The 21,334-nt window shown below is 36.8% G+C and overlaps 1 protein-coding gene across 1 annotated transcript in view; it reads right to left on the reverse strand.

Moving 5' to 3' along the window:
- Positions 1-10,053: 10,053 nt before the first annotated feature.
- Cntn3 (contactin 3) overlaps positions 10,054-21,334 on the reverse strand; it is a 209,651-nt gene continuing 198,370 nt past the window's right edge. The window contains exons 18-20 of the mRNA XM_036182004.1: positions 18,731-18,843; positions 17,174-17,342; positions 10,054-12,117 (exon numbers count right to left, since the gene is read on the reverse strand). Of these exons, the coding sequence (XP_036037897.1) occupies positions 12,017-12,117; positions 17,174-17,342; positions 18,731-18,843 (383 nt within the window). The 3' untranslated portion in view covers positions 10,054-12,016. The remainder of the gene's footprint in view (positions 12,118-17,173; positions 17,343-18,730; positions 18,844-21,334) is intronic.

Below are 21,334 nucleotides of genomic sequence, written 5' to 3' on the forward strand. Positions count from 1 at the left end.
GATGTCCTTACCTGATCTCTTCAACATCTCCCACTCCAATAAAGTTTGGAAGATTAGTCATTACACAGATCACAGAAGTAAACCCAGGGATCTTTACACACAGATTAGCCACAAAAGTGCTAAGCATGTGTATTGGAGAAAGGACAGACTTGTCAAAAAGCAGTCTTGGGAAAATTGCATATTCACATGCAGAAGTAGGAAATTAGACTGTCACTTTTCTCTAATTACAAACATCAACTCAAAATGGCTTAATGCCTTGAATGTACAATTGAAAACTATGAAACTTCTAGAAGAAAACATAAGTGGGGATCCTTTAGGGTACTACCATGATAGATTCTTTTTTTTGAACAATACCCCCAAAAGCACAGGAAACAAAAGAAAAAAATGGAATATATCAAATCAAGAATCTTGGATCCAACAAGAGAAACGACCGAATAAGGAGAAAAACTACAGAACTGGAGATAATTGCCAAGTGCACATCTGACAAGGATTGGTATCAATAATGTAAAAGGAACTCAGAATGTGTCAAATGATATTAACCTGATATGAAATAGGTCATTTACTGAATAAGAACAGTCTCTACAGGCTCATATATTTGAATGCTTGTTTCATAGTTGGTGGAACTACTTGGGAAGTTTTAGGAGACATGACCTTGCTGGTAGAGGTGTGTGATTGAAGATAGGCTTTGAGGTCTTAAAAGCTCATGCCACTCCCACTTAGCTTTTTCTCTCTCTGCCTTGTGGTTATCTCAGCATGTAAGTTCTCAGCTACTGCTCCAGCACCATGCAGGCCTACCTGCCTTTTGCCGAGCTCCTGTCATGGTGATCATGGTACTTCTCTCTCTCTGGAGCTCTGAGCTCCAAAATCTTTCATAGTTGTATTAGACATGATATCTCTTCACATCAATAGAAAGGTAGCTAAGAGACATATACCTTGCTTCACATTTCTCAGAAGATAAACTTTGATCATATATATGAAAAATAAACTAACATTTATGATTAAGATTTGAATCCAAATCCAACCACAATATCACCCCATTACAGTAAGAATAGCTATTATCAAGGAATAAAAAAAAAATACATAGTAGAATATGACTCAGCTATGAAAAGAATGAAAGCCTGTTATTTGTCACAACAAAGATGGATCTGGAGATTGTTGTAAGTGAAATAAGTGATATAAGCCAGGCTCAGCAACTGAAGTACAACCTTAGCTAATACATTTGTGAAAGCTCATCTCAGAAATTGAGATGGAAAGTTATCAGAGAGTGAGAGAGGGAAGAAAGAAAGGAATTGGGGAATGGTTGTTTAAAGCACACTAAGTCACAGTTGGATGAGAGAAAGTACCAATGAGGTTCACCGTCAATACAGCAATGTTAAACATTTCTACAGTAAGACAATCACAAATGCTTGAGAAGTTATGTATGTTTAACCTTCTACCAACATTACACAATATACAATATATTGCAACATTACATGGTGCCTTGCAACTACCCAGAGGTTTTCTGTTTTAGTTCAAATAAATCTAAAAAACAAAAAACAAACAAACAAACAAACAAACAAAAACCCAGGCTTTGAGAACTACCTTCACCTTGATTAGTAGAAATCACCTGTGTCTCCCAGGTTCTTAAGTTACTTAATCTGTGTGTTGGAGTTCAAATGTATTAAAGGCATTTATAGTGCAAAAAAATGAAGGGGGGATTTAGAGTAGTTAGTTTAGTTATTTTGCAACCACTGAGCCTTGAATGGCAGCTCTCAGCCTTGTTGGCTGGCTTACTCTAAGCACATAATATTTGTGATTTCCCCAAATGTCCTCCATCATCACTTCAAAAGTACAATTTATATATAACTACCAAGAGTGGATTGCTGAGCTTGCAGCTCTGCATAATTTCCTTCCCACCAACCTGTTGCTTAGATTTGGCAAAGCTTCCTCCAGGCAAGTTCCCTTATGTAGTCAGTAACTTGCAGATTCTTGGGGAACACTGGCATTCTTTGCCTCTTGGCTGGGCAGCTCGGGGTTCAGCCAGCTTCCTCAACACCCATAACTTGTTAGCCACCTTTCAAGCCTCATGGAGTAGCAAAGAGGATCTGCTTTGAAAATTAATTTACTTCACCTGAGGGATGTGTAACTCAGTCTTTAGGAAGATTGCCATTGGCTGACTTCTATGAAAGGCAGATATGTGTTGAAAGGAGTGAAATATTCTCAGTCATTATTTCATTGGAAAATACACATAACCACTGTGGTGGTTTGAATAGGAATGGTCCCCAGGTACTTGTGTTTGAAAGCTTGGTTCATAGGGAGTGGCACTATAAGGTTGTGTGGCCTTGTTGGAGGTAGTGTGTCACTATGGAGTTGGACTTTGCGGTGTCAGATGCTCAAGATAGGCCTATTGTAGATTCCTGCTACCTGCAGATCAATATGTAGAACTCTCTGCTTCTTCTCCAACTCCATGTCTGCCTGTATTCTGCCATGCTTTCTGCCATGGCATTAATGGACTAAACCTCTGAAAGTATAAGCCAGCAATGATTAAATGTTTTCTTATAAGAGTTGTTGTGGTTATGGTGTCGCTTCAGAAACCCTAACTACCTACACTTTCTTTCATTTTTTGTTTTAACAATTATCCTTCACTATTGATTTAAAAAGGGATTTGGTCCACAAAATATTTTTCACGGTTTTAGATTCAGTATATTGAGACCAGGGGATTTTTTTTTATTTTTATTTGTATAATAGTCATAACTATTTAACTTTTTCAGAACTACTGGGTTAAACCCTAATATTTTCAAGAGAAATATTTCTTTTTAGAATTGAACCTAGGGACTATTGCATGCCAGGCACATTTTCTGCTACCAAGTCTCTCTCTCTCTCTCTCTCTCTCTCTCTCTCTCTCTCTCTCTATATATATATATATATATATATATATATATATATATAATTTTTATTTTTATTTTTATATATTTATACTTATATACATATATTATTTGTATACACATGTATGTGCACAACCACATACGTTTATCATATTCCTATTATCCTGTCCTTTCCATTCTTCTTTCTATTCACTTTTTTCTTCCCAAAATAGCCCCCTTTTTTTTCTTCATAAAGCCTAAATATTGAACCATAGACATTACTCTCTTCCTTTTTAAGATACATGTCATTGCTGTAAAACTAATATTTCCCAGTATGTGCTACTAGGCAAATAGGTTTTGGTTCCCAGGCTCTATCCATACCTTTTATCATCTCTTATAGAAGAAGAGAGACTTTGAAGATTGGTTATTTATTTTCCTTCTGAAAAAGCCTAAGCAGAAGTGGCAGAAAGATAAATATATGTGTTCAAATACAGCAGGGAGATGTCCTTTTCACAACAGCCAGTGAGGCCTTCTCAGGAAATTAAGTCCCAAAAAGATCTATCCTGTTACTCATTGGTAGCAGACTTGGAAGTGTGAAGGAATTTGTCTTATGGAAGAATATAAAACAGTATATTCTCAAAAGAGGTCTGGAGGTGATATTCCCCATGTGACTTCTGAAGGGTAAATCCTGTTGGGTCAACATACTTACACTGAGTCCACACTCTGCATGTTCCTCAGTGCCTTGGACTTTTCAAGCTCCTAACTGAAAGTCTTCAGAAGAATAGACCAGCTCTGTGCTTCTTGTTTCAACTCCATAACTACAATTCCTGAGGAATTTATTGATTGTATGCAGGTTTTATTGACAGAAAACACTCAACACTCTTAAAGTACAAGTCAAACTTTTATCTTCTAATTTCACACCTCTCTGAATGGAATCTTGTGAATAATTCCTCTGGTCTTCACCTGCAACATCTTTAAGTGCATGTGGGTCCTGCTGTGAGTGACTAAGAATTTTGTCAGGAGAGTCTACAATTGTCCCATGTGCCCAACAAGCACCATTAAGCCAGAAGCTCCATTTAGAAAGTTATCAGTGTTTACAATCGTTTCAGCATATACTCTAAGATTCCTTTTTCCATTGCTCTTTCCCTGCTTCAGTGTGAGAACGTGAGAGGAAGCTCTTTTCTATCTCTAACCCAGAGGGCAGAGAATCACCTGAAACTGAGGAGTCAATGCACCACAATTTGTGCTACATTTTGTTCTGGTTAGGATTTACTGACCCTTAAAGAATAATCCAAAATCTAATGGATAATAATAGAACAGTCAAAATTATTCATTTTTTAGACAGTGTTTTTGAGTAACCATGAGCCAAAGTCTGATAAAAAAAACTCTTGCAATCACATCCACTATTTTCCATAACAGACCTACTAGGCAGGTCTCTTGGTATGTGTGTGTCATTGTAGACATTAGGAAGAATTAACCTACATACCAAAGGTAACATGTTCTTTAAGGGGCATGGTTAGGACTCTATTCTGACTCTGTCTGGAATGCTCTTAGCAACTTTCTTCACAGATGTGTTAACTTCTTCAGTACAATGTGGCTGCTGCTTTTAACTGATTCATATACATTATATAACACCCCTTATTTTCCTAATGGTCATCATTTATCATCTGCAGGAAGAAAAACAAAAGAAGTAAGGTAAGAGAGAGAAAGTGGACATGGTGAAAACTGGCTGGTTATTTCATCAAGTTGATATAGAGGAGCCTCTTACAAAGACAGTGTGGTACAGTGATTATCGTCCCAATGGAGGTCCTGTGTATTCATCTTTAAACTTCAAGCTGGCAAAAACCTTTCCGCTGAGGATATTCTGGAAACATGGAAATGCTGCTGCAAGAATCACACTGTCAGAGACATTTCACTTCCTCATTAGCCAAGCGCAATGTACATTTTACAGGAGCTTCGTGACTGTCAATTTCTACTGTCTAAGACCAGAGTAAATGTGCTCATTTGCCAGCCTTATCATTTGTTGCTGTCTTTTCTGTGTTTCCTCAGGTAATATCCAATTACATAGGGCCTAATTCTCTCTTTTCCCTGCAGTATTGATGATCAAGGCAGAATCAGAGGAGCTAAGATAATTTCTAAGGGTGGAGTAGGAATAAAATAAGAATAAAGGCTGATAAGTATGGGAAGAGTTCATCCTTTGCAAGTTTCATTTTCTTATCAGTGTATGGATTCTCTGTTAAGTCTAAGAGGTAATTATTACCGACATGTAAATTAAGGCATGTTAAATTAGGTCTAAATAAAAACAAAAACAATCTAATGATTGATCTGCACTATAACCTAATCTGTTTACATATTTTCTTTCAAGATAATGGTAGAGTTTATTAATTTCTGATTTCATAATTGCTGTTGTGGTTGGTTTTACTTCCAATATTTACTGAAGTATGTCCAAATTACAATGAATATCCACAATTTATTTTCATTTTTAAAAAGGGTAAATGCTTTAGAAAGAATGAACCCAATTAAGATTAATTTTAAATAAAAAGCTGGCATTGTGGGAATAGGAACCAGCAGGAGGGATTTTAATTGGAAAAGAAGAATCTGTAACATTCTAATCACTTCACATTTTCTTCATCTTCCTGGTTGGTTTTCACTGAATGTGGCAAAGTGATTGAAAATCAACTGGTGCCATCTTCAAAAGTTTTAAAGAAAAAGTATAATGAAAATTAATTCAGAATATTTAGGCTCCTTGATTATGTATTCAATAGAGGAGGAACAAAGTCCATATGAAGTCAAACAGAGAGACTTATGCCTTCCAGACTGGTGTGTCTAATGCTAAGAGGGACAAAGAGCTTCATCCCACTTCATGTTCAAAGGTTGAAAATGAATTACATTGAGTAGCATTTTACTATGCCTGTCACAGGGGGACCTGGTGCAAGTTGCTAAATGTTCATCACCTGTGATATGGGCTTCATGGGACCCAACTAATGACATGATGGAAGGGTTAACTCAGTGCGTCAAGAAGAGTAAATACGGAACTTTGAACAATGAAGTCTCCAGAAAGATAATGGGGCCCCACAACAATGAAGTCTCCAGAAAGGTAAATGAGGTCCACATAGACAATAATAATACCACTAAGATGACAAACACCACCCAAAGATCAGCTTTGGACTACAAACTGCTCAGGACAATTTCAAGATTACTACCTGAGATGATCCAGCCTCACAGACTACTCCAACAAGGACTTGAGATAAGCCCTACAGTTTTATATTATGCAGAGACTGGACAAAAAATGATACAGCTATCTCTCCCAGGACTTGACAATTAACCCCAAATTTTTCTTTTCAGGATACCATAAAGATTTCTTTGCCCACAAACAACAAAAAAAAATTTTAAGAACACTACGCTCACATTCCCAGGAGGTAGGGCAGGTGGTTTCTGGTCTTTCAATGGGTTTTGGGTTTGGGATAATTGTCATTGTTTATGATGGTTGTTAACAAGTTGTTATTGTTAATGGTCAGGAAAGAGACTAAAGAAAGGAGATTAGATTTAAGGTTCTAATTTGAAAAAGAAAAAAGAGGATATAGATGAGGTAGATTATTGAATCTACTCTAAAAAAGATATAGAAAAAGGCCGATCTCTGTGAGTTCGAGGCCAGCCTGATCAACAAAGTGAGTTCCAGGACAGGCGCAAAGCTACACAGAGAAACCCTGTCTCGGAAAAAAAAAAAAAAAAAGCTAAAAAAGATATAGAAATGATAGAATAAAGTATAGATTATTGAATCTACCCTGGAAAGATAAAAGAGAAGATATAGATATGAATTGGATAAAAAAGTAGATTATTGAATCTACTCTTTAAAAAGCAACTACTAGTTTTAAATATTTTACATTGGGTTGGATTTTTGTATATTGTATACAAATTATATATATTGATACAAATTTGAGATTGATTTTGTTAGGAAATGCTGTATGTATATTTCTAATCCTGTTCCAGATATTGTACCTATACATTTCATTTAACAATGCAATGTTATTTGCTAATCCTTGAATGTTATTATTGCCAACAATTAGGATATAAAAATGAAAGTTAGTAGTTAGACATTACAATCAAACTTGTAGTCATATCAGGTATGTCTTCAAGGTCAAGCAGAGATATATTTTAGATAGATAGGTCATCTTCAAACCCTTCAGAGATCTTTAGAATATGGAATTTAAGATGTATTAATAACATAGATTTTTTTCTTTTGTTTTTTAATAACTATGAGCCATGTTTGCTCCTGGCAGCACCAATCTACTTCAGAAAAGATATGGGCATTGGAGAAACTGCACATGGAGTTAACCTTTATTGTGGCAAAAGTTAGCCACGGGGCAAGAAAGTGCCCTTGAATCAACTGCTGACAGTATTTTGTCCAAAATGGACAAGCAGGACACAAAACAATGGACTACCGATCCTTGCCAAAGACGAGTGCATTTGCAACTTTCGCAGGAGTTCTACTCTGAGGCCAGGGCAATATGGCACCATCACTAAAATGGCTTTGCAATTCAGAAAAGGTACAATGCACCTTCCTTCTAAGGCAGCTGACCAGGTAGTGGGCTGATGGCTCTTGGTGTGCAGTGGAACAGTAGCTGGAACAGTTATTCTTGGAGGAGTAACCAGGCTGACAGAGTTTAACCTCTCAATGGTAGACTGGCATTTATTAAAGGAGATGAAACCACCCACAAGCTGAGAAGAATTGGAAGCTGAATTCCCAAAACACCAGCAATTTCTAGAATTTAAAATCCTGAACCATGACATGACTCTGACAGAATTCAAGTTTATCTGGTACATGGAATACTCGCACCAAATGTGAGATCAAGCTCTTCGCCTTGTGTACATCCATCCTACTTCACAAATGAGTCTGTCAGACATGCTAAGCCTGTAGGCTGAAGATGATGCCCCAGTATTAGAGAGAAACCTTGGGTAACTGCACAGGAAGCTAGCTGTTTCTGTCCTAACTCATTTTTTGGAAGTCACTTGTTTTCACTTTCTGTTTTACTGGGTAATATTATTTCCTTCTCAGGGGTCTGAGGGAGTTGAAGATTAGATAGCTATAGTTACAGTTTTCCTTGTTAAGAAATTCGGAAAATAAACTCACCAAGAGGTGGTAAGTGTATAAGTTTGAAAGATATTATAAGATAGTTTTCTCTTGGTAATACAAGATAGGATAGAAAGTGAATTAGGTACATTTTGGACTCACCAAAATAGGATAGATAATTGAATATTTTTGCTGAATTTGTCAAATGCAAATGGACTAGACATTGTTGGTATATTTATTGCTTATGTATAGAATATAGTTATTGTACTTGTTTTATATAGTTTTTCCTATATTAGTTATAATTTTTTTATTAGACAAAAAAAAGGGAAATGTGGTGATACTTTATTTGTGCTGCAATGTGGTGATATTTTATTTGGGCTTTAGTGAATAATGCTTGCCTGGAGATCAGTGGAAAAAGCCAGCCACAACACAGAAGTCATGCAGTGTTAGGACATGCCTTTAATCCTATCACTTGGCAGGAAGAGTCTCTGTGTGTTCAAGGCCACATTGGAAACAGAGCCAGGCATGGTGGCACATGCATTAAATTACAACACTAGCTAACCATGGAGGTCTGGAGGTCTGTACAGACAGGCAGAAAGTGATAGAGCTGTTCAGGAAGAGGAAGTGATGTACCTGAACAGAGAGAACAAATCAGATGGCAGAATAGCAAGGTTATAGGTGTTGGTAGACAGAAAGTAATTCACATTTGGAAGGTGCCGAGTTGTTGCGGTAAGGTTAGCTGTGGCCTTCTCTATTTTCCTGATCTTTCCCAGGCTTTCATCTCTATATCTGGATCTGTGTTTTTTATTTAACAAAATCATTTAGAAATTCATCTATAGAACATATTAAACTTTGAACGAGATTACATTTGTGCTAAGAATAAGTGAATTCCATAATCACTTCTCTTCTCTTCTAAAAGCTCTTAGAATCATATAACCTTGTCCTTAATACAATGAAATTAAAAGAGAAACATAAAACTACCTTCCAAAGGAGGTCTTTTCTTCTCCATGGTGATTATTTCCCACCTATGGAGATAATGATAGCAGTATGACTCTAGAAGAGTTGCACACACCATTTAACTTACTAGCTTCCTGACTCATAAGTGGGTAGTGTCAACAGCTTCAGCTTACACAACAGGATATTCTGCACCAAGGGGCTAAACAGTCGTCAAAGACAGAGCTCTATAAGGGGAATTCTGCCATTCTTGCATTATTCAGCCAGGGAACAAGGCTTTGGAACTTGAGCAAGAGCCCATGATCAGCAACTATTGAAGGTGCTATGAAGTTGGCAAAGCTGGCCTCTATTCCTTCCATGCCCATCAGAAGGACATCAGGACTGCTGAGGGCAAAAATCTCTATCTATAGCCTCTCCAGGTATTTGCCTTTAATTAGAAGACACTAATGCAATCAGCTCAATTGGGCTTAAATTTAAACACACCAAACACACATACACACACACACACACACACACACACACACACACACACAGACAGAGAGAGACAGAGAGACATCACCTTACAGAGTCTTCCTCCTTGATTCTTTTATAACTAGATTATCTTTTCTTACAAAATTAACTTTTGAAATTGTTTACAACTTTAAGCTTTATAAATATTTAGAATGTACTATATCAGAGTGATTATTTCAAGTAAATTCTAACTCTGATTCCAAAGTAGGATGTGGTACATTGACCATGTTTCTTTAAAAACAAACAAACAAACAAACAAATAAATAAATAAATAAATGCTTTTGTCAAAAATCTGTGAGTTTCTACCCACCACAAAATGAAGTGAGAAGAAATTAGCCATCATAAATCTGTTGGGCAAATTTTCTGTTTCTTCTATCAAGCCCTGTGATTCACTATGAATTATTCTGAAGGTAGAAGTCGTTGTATTAAATTGCTGATTTTATTGAATTCGTAGAGCACAAACAAAAGTTTTAAAACATTCCCCTAATAGATGGGAAAGTCACATGTTGACTGAAACAGTGTAAGGAATGGCAGTAACAGTGCCGCTCTAATGGGCAAGTTCCAAAGCCTCTTTCCCATGAGGGTGTTTCCCTCCACCAGTCCACAATGAACAATGTAGAAGTATTTGATTATTATAAATTTTATTAGAATAATAAAAAATAATACATACAGATAACCATAGGATACACACACAGGAATTTAAAGAGTAAAATTTAGACTTTTCAATATGAAACAGTGTCTACATCTCATGGAGATATACTGATAGAAATAACAGGAAACAAGTGAATTACCATCTTGCAAAAGAAAAGCATAGGAACAAATTCTAGGAGTCATCAGATAACAGAAAGGTATAGTTCTGTTACGTGAACTGTAAAGCACAGGGACTGGAGAAAGTGCTTCCCCATTTCTTGACTGGAAATAACAATGGTCATATGAAATCAACTAGTCATTCAGATTTCTTCTGGATATGTACAATATATACAGACCCTACAGAGAAACACTAAAAAAATCATTCTCCTTTTTTACATAATGACCTTGACTTAAATGGAATCTCCAAAGGAAGGGTGGTATATTAAAATGGTATCAGACTCTGGCTAATTTTTAGTGTTTCTTGAGAACTACCTCACTGGTTTATAATTTTGCTAACTTTGATCATATGAGCAAATTCTAGCAAAATATGAAAATTGGTAGGCAAGAAGTAAAAAAATTGATTTTGAACGTCTAACACTCAATCTGCTGATATTCATATACTTTTTACATATTGCTGTGAAGTCATGTCTTCCACAGTCTTTTGAAAACCACATATTGAAACACTGAGTCATCCATATCAAAGCCAGCAGTATCACCGTGTTCTATTACAAATTTAACTTGGGAACGAAAAAGCCTGTCTGACTTGACGAGGCAGACAGTGGGATTTCATTAAAGAAACATCCTTGCCATCCAAACAGAGAGAGGTCTCCCTTAATGGAATGAGAAATTGGAAATGAAGAATTGTGTGCATTTTGTTTCACATTTGAGTGAAGATATAGGTTGCTCCTTATTTTCTCTACTGTTTTTTTATTTTTATTTTTTTAAAAAACAAAAAACAAAAAACCCCGAAAGCTTATTTTTACATAGGGGAGGGAATGAGTCCTTAATAAGACAGGATGAAATGTATTCACTTCCAGGTACCATCTTTTTTTTATAAATATGAGCAAAAACAAAAGATGTTATAATATTCACTCAGGTTCAATCTCCATCTTTGAGTGAGACAGATAATCCCAACGAGAGAGCATGCAATGCCAGCAAGCTTCAAAAACGTGCCTGGTTTTTATGCCTCTTTAGAAAGTTCAAATAAGATTCTACACAGGAACACAGCATGTGGGAGGAAACTGTGCTTTTCACATTCCCCTCTGTGTTTTTTTTTTTTTTTTTTAAAGAACTAATTCTCACAGTAAATGCAGATAGGAGAAATATTACCAACTCATCTTGTGAATGAATAACAGAGACGAGAGGACAAAGTGACTAGGAGAATCTCAGAGTCATACAATACACTGAAGTAAATGTCACTTGCCCAAGCTCAGAGTAGCATTTTCTAATAATACTCTATGGAATCACAGGCCACTCCCAGCATAACTAAGTACATTTTTTTTCACTCTGAGCGATTCAAATTGATAGGTGATGCTATAATAATGGGAAAAGAACATTTGGAATAAATAAGAAGTGTTTTTAGTATAGGAAAACTCTGTGTATTAGTATGTGTGTGTGTGTGTGTGTGTGTGTGTGTGTGTACATATCTGTTTGTATACTGTATATGTATTATTTGCTTTTACATATCATGTGTTCACTATGTTTTTTGTGTATCCTGTGTTTGTATGTGCCTCACATAGGCAGTGCTTAAACTCATAACATAAGAATATTTATATCAAAAGTTTGCAGTGTGTAAATTGCAAATTCCTTTGGTTTACCAAGCAAATATTAAGGCATTTCAGATTCCTCTAAAAGGACTTACTGTTTTTATTATATTCATATTTTACTTATAATGGAGTAGAAATTTAAAAACACACAGCTGAAAAAACATGCATAATCACTGTTTCAGAAAGCACTTTTTTGGGGGTTACCAATTAATTTTCCAGTAAATAATAAAAAAAAAAGCCTATCACCACAAAGCATTTACAATAAATAACAGTAGGACTGGTATATAACCTGACACAGGGTGAATGTTAGAAATGGCTGACGTAGATCCTCTTGCATCCATACCTGTCAAAGATGAGATAAACAGTTCATTAGTAAAAGTGATCAGGATATGATTGGCTGCTTGTTTCTGTTCTCTCTGGAATCATGCTAAAATCCTGTCTTCAGTTGTGATAATATTCATGCTATTGTAGTAGCCTTGCAGGCCTTTGACGCTTTGGACCCCAACCCTGGCTTTCCTGGTAACTCAAGAGTCTTAAACATCAGCTTTGCTATTCTTTATATTTAAATGACCATGTGAAAAGGCCAAGGTAACAGGGCTGTGGTGAGGCCCTTTAGGGCAGATACACTTTCTCCTAGACAAAAGAATTGATTATACATTCTATCACAATCCCTGAGCCATTTAATTATATAGCCAGGAGTCCACTCCCCCAGAAAAGCTGAATCATCTGAAGTCATGCTAAGATGGGAGGAATAATTATCCTCTGCATAAGATGATGTACTTTTACTTCCCAGAAGCCCCTAGTGAAAACACTTGCAGACCTTCCATCAGGCAGCATTATGGAGGCTAGCCATGTGACCTGCTTACCTTTGAGTTCTAATTAATTTTTTTTTCTTTGTCTCATTTTTGGATATGGGCCAAAAACCTAAGCAAACACTCCCAGACCCTCTGGGCTTTCTTAGTCATTCTCTGAGGCTCTTAATCTCCTTTTTATTGTTGTCATTGTGTCATGAAGCTGTTGGCCTCCATTGCAAAAAGCATGAACTTTTCTTCTTCCGATTCTTCATCTCCCTCCTCCTGGCAGCTGCCAGATTGACAGTTTGCCTGCCCTACTGCTTTTCTCCTAAACTCTAATAAAACTGCACTCAAGTGAGATAGTGAGTCCATTTCTAAATTCCTTTGTTAATGAGATAAGAAATCAAAAAGGGAATCTCAGTTTCCATGGTAAAATTTGGGTATGGAATATTTTGAAAATGTTTGTGAATCTGCAGGTGCCTTATGACACTTTTATAAAAGTAGTTCAAAATGGGTGGTAGGGATGCATTCCATTAATCTTAGCATTCAGAAGGCAGAGACTGTCAGATCTCTGTGTTCAAAAACAGCCTGGTATACAGAATGAGTTTAAGGGCAGCTGGGGTTACACAGAGAAACCCTGTTTTAACCTCTTCTCTTAAAAAAAAAATAGTAGTTTGAATGAACTAATACACATAAGAACAAAAGTAAGGCCTGTTCTTTCAAAATTAAATTACCACACAAGCCTAACCCAGGATCACAGTTACTTATTATCTCTCTCGGCTGCTAGGAGTACCTATAAGTCACCAATATGTCCAAGTGTTAGTAAATGGCCCCAGTCTGTTCATTTCATATACTTAAACTTTAATTGAAATTGGAAAAACAACTTCATCGTTGTGAAAATGATTAGACTTGATTACAAACAACTGGTGAGATAATTTGATAGTTTAATTAAACAAAGATTCATGGGATAAAGGTTTAGAAAATTTGCTTGTCTCTATGCAGATACACAATATGAAATATCACCTCTGTAAAATGAATCAATAGAAACTCCATTTTCAAAGCCAGCCCTGTGCATTCACCTGACTTCACAAGATCAGCAAGCAACAAGATAGGGTCAATGCTCTAGACTACACAGTTGTGGCTGAATGAAAACATGAAATAAAAGAAGGAAGACATGATTACTCCTACAGTATGGAGAAGATGTTTTATTGTAGATAGAAGGGAGAGAGCAGGCAGAGGGAAAAGTGGTCCCTAAACTCAATCCCTCTATGCTTCTCTCTAAAGAAGCACAGTGGTTGTCATATTACCAGTCCCATTGTCTGTATTGTCATTTTAACTCTACACCTCACATTATTAAAGGATAAGAAGCATGTATTATTTTAAAAGCTAAAACAATGGGAGCAAGAGATGAGATGGCCTGGAGATTAGGAGCACTGCTCTTGGAGAGAACCAGAGTTCACAGCCTCCATGTCAGGTTGTTCAAAACCTCACAACTACCTGTAACTCCAGCTCCAGGTGATCCGAATGGCATCCCCTTTTGGCCTAGAGAGGCACATGCAGACACACACACACACACACACACACACACACACACACACACAATTTTAATAACTTTAAAACAAACTTACAGTACTCATAATAAACGTAAATCAGTTTCCCTTTTGGTCTATTCAACAGACGTTATTGAATTGCAGATTTTTGGGATAGTCCCCAGCCTGAAATGGCTTTTACAGTTGAACTTACACAGTTAAGTGTTGAAATCATTATCTGCCATTTTTCTAGGATAGTTGGATTTGTATGCTTTAGTCAAGATATTTTCACAGAAAATAAAATTTCCTCATGTTGTCAAAATTTCCCCTTCAGTTGCTAATGCCAGTTACTTCCTTTTAAAGATTAAAGGTTATAGTTGCAGTCTTGATTGCCCAGTGCTACAGACAAGGTTGAGATCAATACATGGAAAGATGGATGTAGCTAGAGTGTTTCTCTCCAGGTTCCACCAAGCCCTGGCAGTCCCATAGCCCACTTATAAAATAAACATACAGATGCTTTTATTATTTAAACTGCTCAACCATTAGCTCAGGCCTACCATTGTCTAGCTCTTGCTCTTATACTCAGCCCATTTCTGTTAATCTATATGTTGCCCCATGTTCCGTGGCTCTACCTGCTGCCTTTACATGATACTTCCTGGATGGCAAGCTGGTGTCTCCTCCTCTCTGCCTTCCTATTCTCTCAATTCTCCTCTCTGCTAGTCCCACCTATATTTCCTGCTTGGCTACTGGCCAACCAGTGTTTTATTTATCAATCAATCATCCACAGCACTTCCCCTTTTACTTTTTTTTTTTTCAAAAAGGAAGATTTTAACTTTAACATAGTAAAATTACATATAACGAAACCATTATCAAGCAAGAATTACAGTTACAATATTAAAGAAGATATCCTATCTATCTTATATTTGTGAGTCTAAAGTTTTACATCTAACTTACCTTTTATAATAACTGAGGAAATTATAACTATCTAGTCTTCAACCACATCAAAGGCCCCAGAAGGATATATTATCTGAGAAATGGAAGAAGGACACGAGCAACTTTTGGGAGTCTTGTGACAGTAGACAGAGATAGCTGGCAGCCTGGACAGTCATCCAAAGTTCCTCTGTAAAGTTGGGGCATCTGTCTTCAGCCCACAGACCTAGAGTCTCTCAGTCACTTCCCTCTGTGTCCTATAGAATGCTTGGCAGTTTCCTTTGCAAAGCAGGAACCTGAAGGACCATTTTGTCAAGCAAAGTTCAGTGGTCACCTTCCTATGGGTTCTGCATGTCCATGTCCAGTCAATCAAGCATTACACTGCAGAGAAACCTCAGGTGACTATCCAGGCAGCTGGCTGTTTCTGTCAACTCACATCTCTTTGGGGAAGCTGCTTACATGCACTTCCTGTTTTTATGTTTTATTAGGTAATATTATTTCCTTCTTGGGTCTCTGAGGGAGTTGAAGATTAGTTACAGTTATAGTTTTCCTTGTTAAGAATTTCAGAAAAGAAACTCACTAAAGAGATGTAAGTGTATAAATTTGAAAGATGTTATAAGACAGTTCTTTTAGTAATATAAGTTAGGATAGGAAGTGAATCAGGTACATTTTGGAATTACCAAAATAGGATAGATAATGGAATTATTTTCTCTGAATTTGTCAAATGCAAATGGACTAGACATTGTTTAGGTATTAATTGATTGTATATATGGTATATTGTTATTGTACTATTGTATATAGTTTTTCTTATATTAGTTATAACTTTTCTCCTTTTTTCATTTTATTAAAATAGAAAAGGGGAAATATGGTGATATTTTATTTGTACTGAAATGTGATTTTATTTGTATGCTAATAAATAAAGTTTCCTGGGGGTCAGAGCTAATAGCAAGCCATATCAGAAGCTGGGCAGTGGTGGTGCACGCCTTTAATCCCAGCACTTGGGAGGCAGAGCTAGGCAGATCTCTGTGTGTTCAAGGACACAGCCAGCATGGAGACACACACCTTTAATCTTAATACCAACCATGGAAGACCTGGAGGTCTGTATAGACAGGCAGTGACGAGGAGGTTATGTGGTTAGGTTTACAACCAATGAGAAGGCAGAACAGAAAGTCAATAAAAGGACAGACACACAGGAAGTAGGCCTCTTGCTGAGGGGAAGGACAGCAGCAGCAGTGAACAGTAACAAAGGGTTTTTAGCTCTTAGTTATTGCTCTGACCTCTTGGGTTTTTAACTCTGCAATTGGCTCTGTGTTTCTTATTTAGTAAGACTGTTCATCTACAGATGGAGCCATTCTATTTGTATCACTGAGAAGCACAGGACAAAGTCAAGCAAGATGGGCTTTATGGTACTTTAGTTAAGGCTGGAGAACTCCAGACAGGATTTAAAAGGAAAGATAAAATCTATTTTGCCTTCTCACTGAAAAAAATTATGTATGCACAAGTCTGTTTCCCTAAACTCAGAAATGGAAATTTGTATAGAATAAATTTCTTTGGATTTTCAGAGGAAAAGTTAGTTGTGAAGCTCCTGTGAAATTAAAAATAGATATGTTAAGATCTTGTCTTTCTGTCCAGTACATATAATTGGATTATGAGTTTATGAAAGAACTGATATTTTGCCTGCAATTAAAAGGGGACAAACAATTGGAAAAAGATAGGATCTCACTTTGTAACCAAGGCTGTCTGTCCTTGAACTAACGATGTAGCCTAGGTTGGACTGGAACTCAGGATCTTCCTAGTTGGAACTCCTGAGTCTTGAGATTATTTGCCTGAGTCACTATTCCTGGCAATATTAAAAAAATGTGAAAACCTCTGTGTGGTTCAATGCTTAGGGAATTTGGGCTTGGGAAGTTAATCCTAAGGCATATGTAAGGAGAACTCAAAGTAAGAAGTTAAAAAATACATTTTGCTAAATAGTGTTTAATACCTTTTCATCTCCCATGTTTTCCTCCCATCCTTATAGTAGATGCCCCATGTATACCAAAGGCATGCTGGAAATAATAGATAAGCAGCACGTCAATCACTGTCTTATTATAGGGTCTAATGACACCAATGAAAGTGAAGGAGGGAATGAGTTCAGCCAACTTACTGGTTATTCTTGGAATCCTGATCTGCTCACTACTGGTGCCATCCCCTCCTTCTGTGGTAGCCTTAACTTCAATAATGTAGTCCTCTTTGATAGGCAGCAAAAGTTCGGCTGAAGTTTTATTTGTGTTCAGTACTTGCACATTGTTTTGACTGCTAGTCCTATAGAAAACCTAAAAAACATAAGCAAACACACTTTTTATCTAGCCAGCTTTTATGTCCTTTACCAAATTGTCACTCCCAAATGACTTTATGTCTCTACACCCCTAGAATATAAAGTGCACTCCAAGCTAAGTTTATACATAGCAAACATAATAGAATCATTATATTCTCAAAACTGAGGAAGTTGGGTAAATACTGAATCTTTTCCATGGAAAACTTCAGTTACTTTGGGCATTGGTGAGTAGTACAGGATAAAAATACTGGGAGATTATGGACATGGGAAAGGAGAAGACCCTTTTTCCAGAGTCTGATTGAAGCGTATCTCCAGCCTTGAAGCAAAAATTTTGAACCATTTACATTTGTTATGGTTGACACATAAAGCTAACATTCTGTTTCTGATGTATTTTGTATAAAGTAACAATGAACAATAATTCATGCAGAAGGTGTAAGACCTTGGGAAGGGCCTTGTCCTTGGGTAGGGTTCATTCTTTTCTGCACTATCCTCTGAGGATCTTAAACAAAACTGTTATATTTGTATAAAGCAAATAGATCCTATTTTCCAGAATTCTTGATTTAGACTTTACCTTACCAACTGTAACACTGCCAGTTGCCTCTCAGGAAACTCCCAACAATCTCATTTATGCTTCTTAGCAACCTTGTGACTACAGTAATTTCAAAGCCCAATAAATATCTTATATGCCATTATAAAAAACAATGAGCATCACCCTTCCTTGAGGATATGGTAGCTACACTTATGTATGTCTTATTTTTCTGTACATCTTTTCTTAAGAAGCCCACATCCCTGCTCTAGAGTATGTGCCATCTTCCCTTCCGGGCACCTTTCTTTTTCTTAATTCTAAAGGTTAAGACTAGCTAACATAACATTATTAAACCCAATTCTGCTTCAGAAACTGCATAAAACTGAAATACTTTCTTGGGTTGAAGTTATGAATATGGTTTGGCCTATGCCAACATCAGTAAAAGTCTAAGGATGAGAAGGGTGACAGCAGGAAGCCATGCTTCCTGCCTCTCCTCCTCCAAAATGCTTTGCTGAGGATAGATAGAACAGACAGCCATCTGAAATGTATCTTTTATTGGGGCAGGCACGAAATCATGGGCAACACTCATAGTTGTTTTAAGATAGTATTTGGTGAGCATTGAAAGTAAATAATACAAGTTGTCATCATCATGTTTGAATTCAGTATAAGCAAAATTATCTCATTTAACAATATTTAACAAGTCAGGTATTTTTTGGGAAATGCTCTTTTAGGAAAAGCTTGATAGATATGTGAAAATTATATTAAAAAACTATCATTAACATTTAAAAAATTTCCTTTCCACTTAGCTTTCCTTGGAGTATGCTTGCAAAGGTGAGAAACATGTCTAAATCACAACTGACCTTGTAGCCTGTTACCTCTGATTCATTCTCCATTGCTTTCACTTGCTCCCAATTAAGTAACACTTTAGTGTCTGTAGCATTCCAAACGACATTTCCTGGTGGCTGACTTGGAGCTTGAAATACAAAAGGAGAAATTAAAATGGATTTATGCACAAAGTCATATTTCAGATAAAACAGACAATTCAATATTCTAGGAGGCTCATGGAAGGAGAGTACTCTCCTTGGTAACTCATAGTGCAGAGATGGAATGGGAAAAAACTACGGAGGATCTTTAAAGTATTTCTTCATAAAAGATTACTGTGTTTAACTTATGAGAAAATTGGCTATACCATGCCATATTATAGCATAGCATAGCATAGCATAGCATAGCATAGCATAGCATAGCATACCACAGCATAGCACAGCATACCATACCATAGCATACCATACCATACCATACCATACCATACCATACCAAAGGCAAACAAAGGCAATTCCTCTATCTACCACTAGAGGGCTGCTTGTTGCTGAATCAAGCGTGGAGGGCAGCCATGGGACTTGTTTTGATACATACTAGGGACTGAGAGAGATTGCCAAATAGCAGATTAAAGTCAGAGGAAATGAAGTGTGGATGATTTTTAAGCCAGTCTCCTCGTATGATGAGATGGGAAAAACTAGAGGCAATAAAAAAATCAGGATTACTCAGATTCATTCTCGTGAAGTAACAGCTACACACAAGAAAAATCGCAGCAGAGAGTCTATATTTTAAAGTCTTCATTTTTCAAGTTTAAATCAGTTTTTGAGAAAAATAATGCAAAAGGCTAAAAAAGTTAATGAGAATTACATTAGAGAATTAATGAAACTCTGAGTTTTATAGACTTGAATTTACAGTTAGTTTTTCCACAAGACCACAAGATAGGAAATTTATACTGGTGAGGGGTAGGGGGTATTTGTGGGTTTTTGTGTGTTGGAGGTGTGGGATGGTGTAGAAAGTGGCAGGTCCTATTTGTTTGCAGAAGAACAGAAGGGACTCTAAAGAGTCTGATTCTTCACAATCACAAAACAACAGACACATTACTCATTTGTCAACAGCATTACAATTGTCTACAGTAGTACTAAAGCAGTTCATCCTTGTAGATTGAAACATAGAATGAGATTTGGATAACTGGGTTTGCAATGGGAAAATGACCTAACAGAAACAGAGTGCCTCTCTGCAAAAAATCTGAACATCATCATTGACTCATGCCATGAGGGAAATTCAGCTGGACTTAAAGAAGGGAAAAGCTCCAGTATACAGTATGGGATGAATAACCTCACACCAAATGGTATTGCCTATACATTCTTTGGTTTATTGTGTGCTGCCACTAATATGATTCTACATAACTTTAAATGTTTTTGTGTATGGGTACTAATAATGAGTTTCAGTCAGCTAAGTCTGAGCTGCAAGGTTGTGATAACAAGATCAATGGCAGATACTTAGGGTTGAAATATTAATCAGTATGTCGCTCTATCTAGATGTCATGAATGAATTTAGAACATCATCTGGAAGTCTGCTATCTCTGTGGCTGACAGCAGTATATACAAGGGCAGGTTTGATTTGATGCAACTCAGATAATATCCTTCAGTATGGATTGTTCTATCAATACATGTATGCTGACAGGTTAGAGAAAGATCCAGTCACTTGGGAAGCATTACCTACCCCAAAACCAGCTTCAGAGAAGAAATGACTATAAATGGTAGTTTGTCTTGTATGAATCTCAAAACATACAAGGTAAATGAGTTTCTCTTGATAGGAATGCTTTTTGAAATGACAGAGAGAGAAAGGAAGGAGGGAGGGAGGGAAGTAAGGAAATGAGAGAAAGTAAGATAAACTATGAATAAATAAATTAAGGTAAATGGGAGTTTTAATTCCACCCCTTGCCATGTCATGTGTATGATTATTCTTCCTGATTTATTACAATGTTTTCTGATTTGGTCATTTTTTAAATTTTTTAAAAATATACAGTTTTACTTATGCATATGTATGCCTATGTGTTTTTATTTTTGACTATGTTTGCATGTATTACACATGTACAGGTACCCACAGAAGTTAGAAGTCATTGGATCCCTGGTGCTGGATTTACAGGGTATTGTAAACTACTTAACCCCATGTAGGTGCTGGGAAGTGAACTTTCCTCCTCTGGAAAAGCAGCAAGCACTCTTAACTGCTGAGCTGCCTCAACGGCCCCCATTCCCATTTTTGTTTTGTTTTTAATACTAAAATAAAAAAAAAAAAAACAACCCTAATTTCTAGCCATGTTCCAAACAATTGTAGTTGCACAATAGCCAGCCTGATATATACTAGTCACATTTTTGTGTATACTCTAAAATTAAGCTAATGGCTCCTTTTAAAGTTTTAAAATGTTAGCAACGTTACCCACCAGCTCTCTTGCTACCACTGGCAACAGCAACACTCTCTGGGAAATTCTTAACCACAGAACCATTCTTCCAGGCTCCAAGCTTACACACCAGTGCTTAGTAACTACCTGTGTTGTGTTAGGCGATATAGAATGTGATTTGATCTGAGTTATTTAATCTTCAGTATGCTGCACCACAGTGGTCCTCATTTCTGTAATCGGCCCAACC

Source organism: Onychomys torridus, chromosome 3 (assembly GCF_903995425.1).
Source record: "Onychomys torridus chromosome 3, mOncTor1.1, whole genome shotgun sequence".
NCBI lineage: Eukaryota > Metazoa > Chordata > Mammalia > Rodentia > Cricetidae > Onychomys > Onychomys torridus.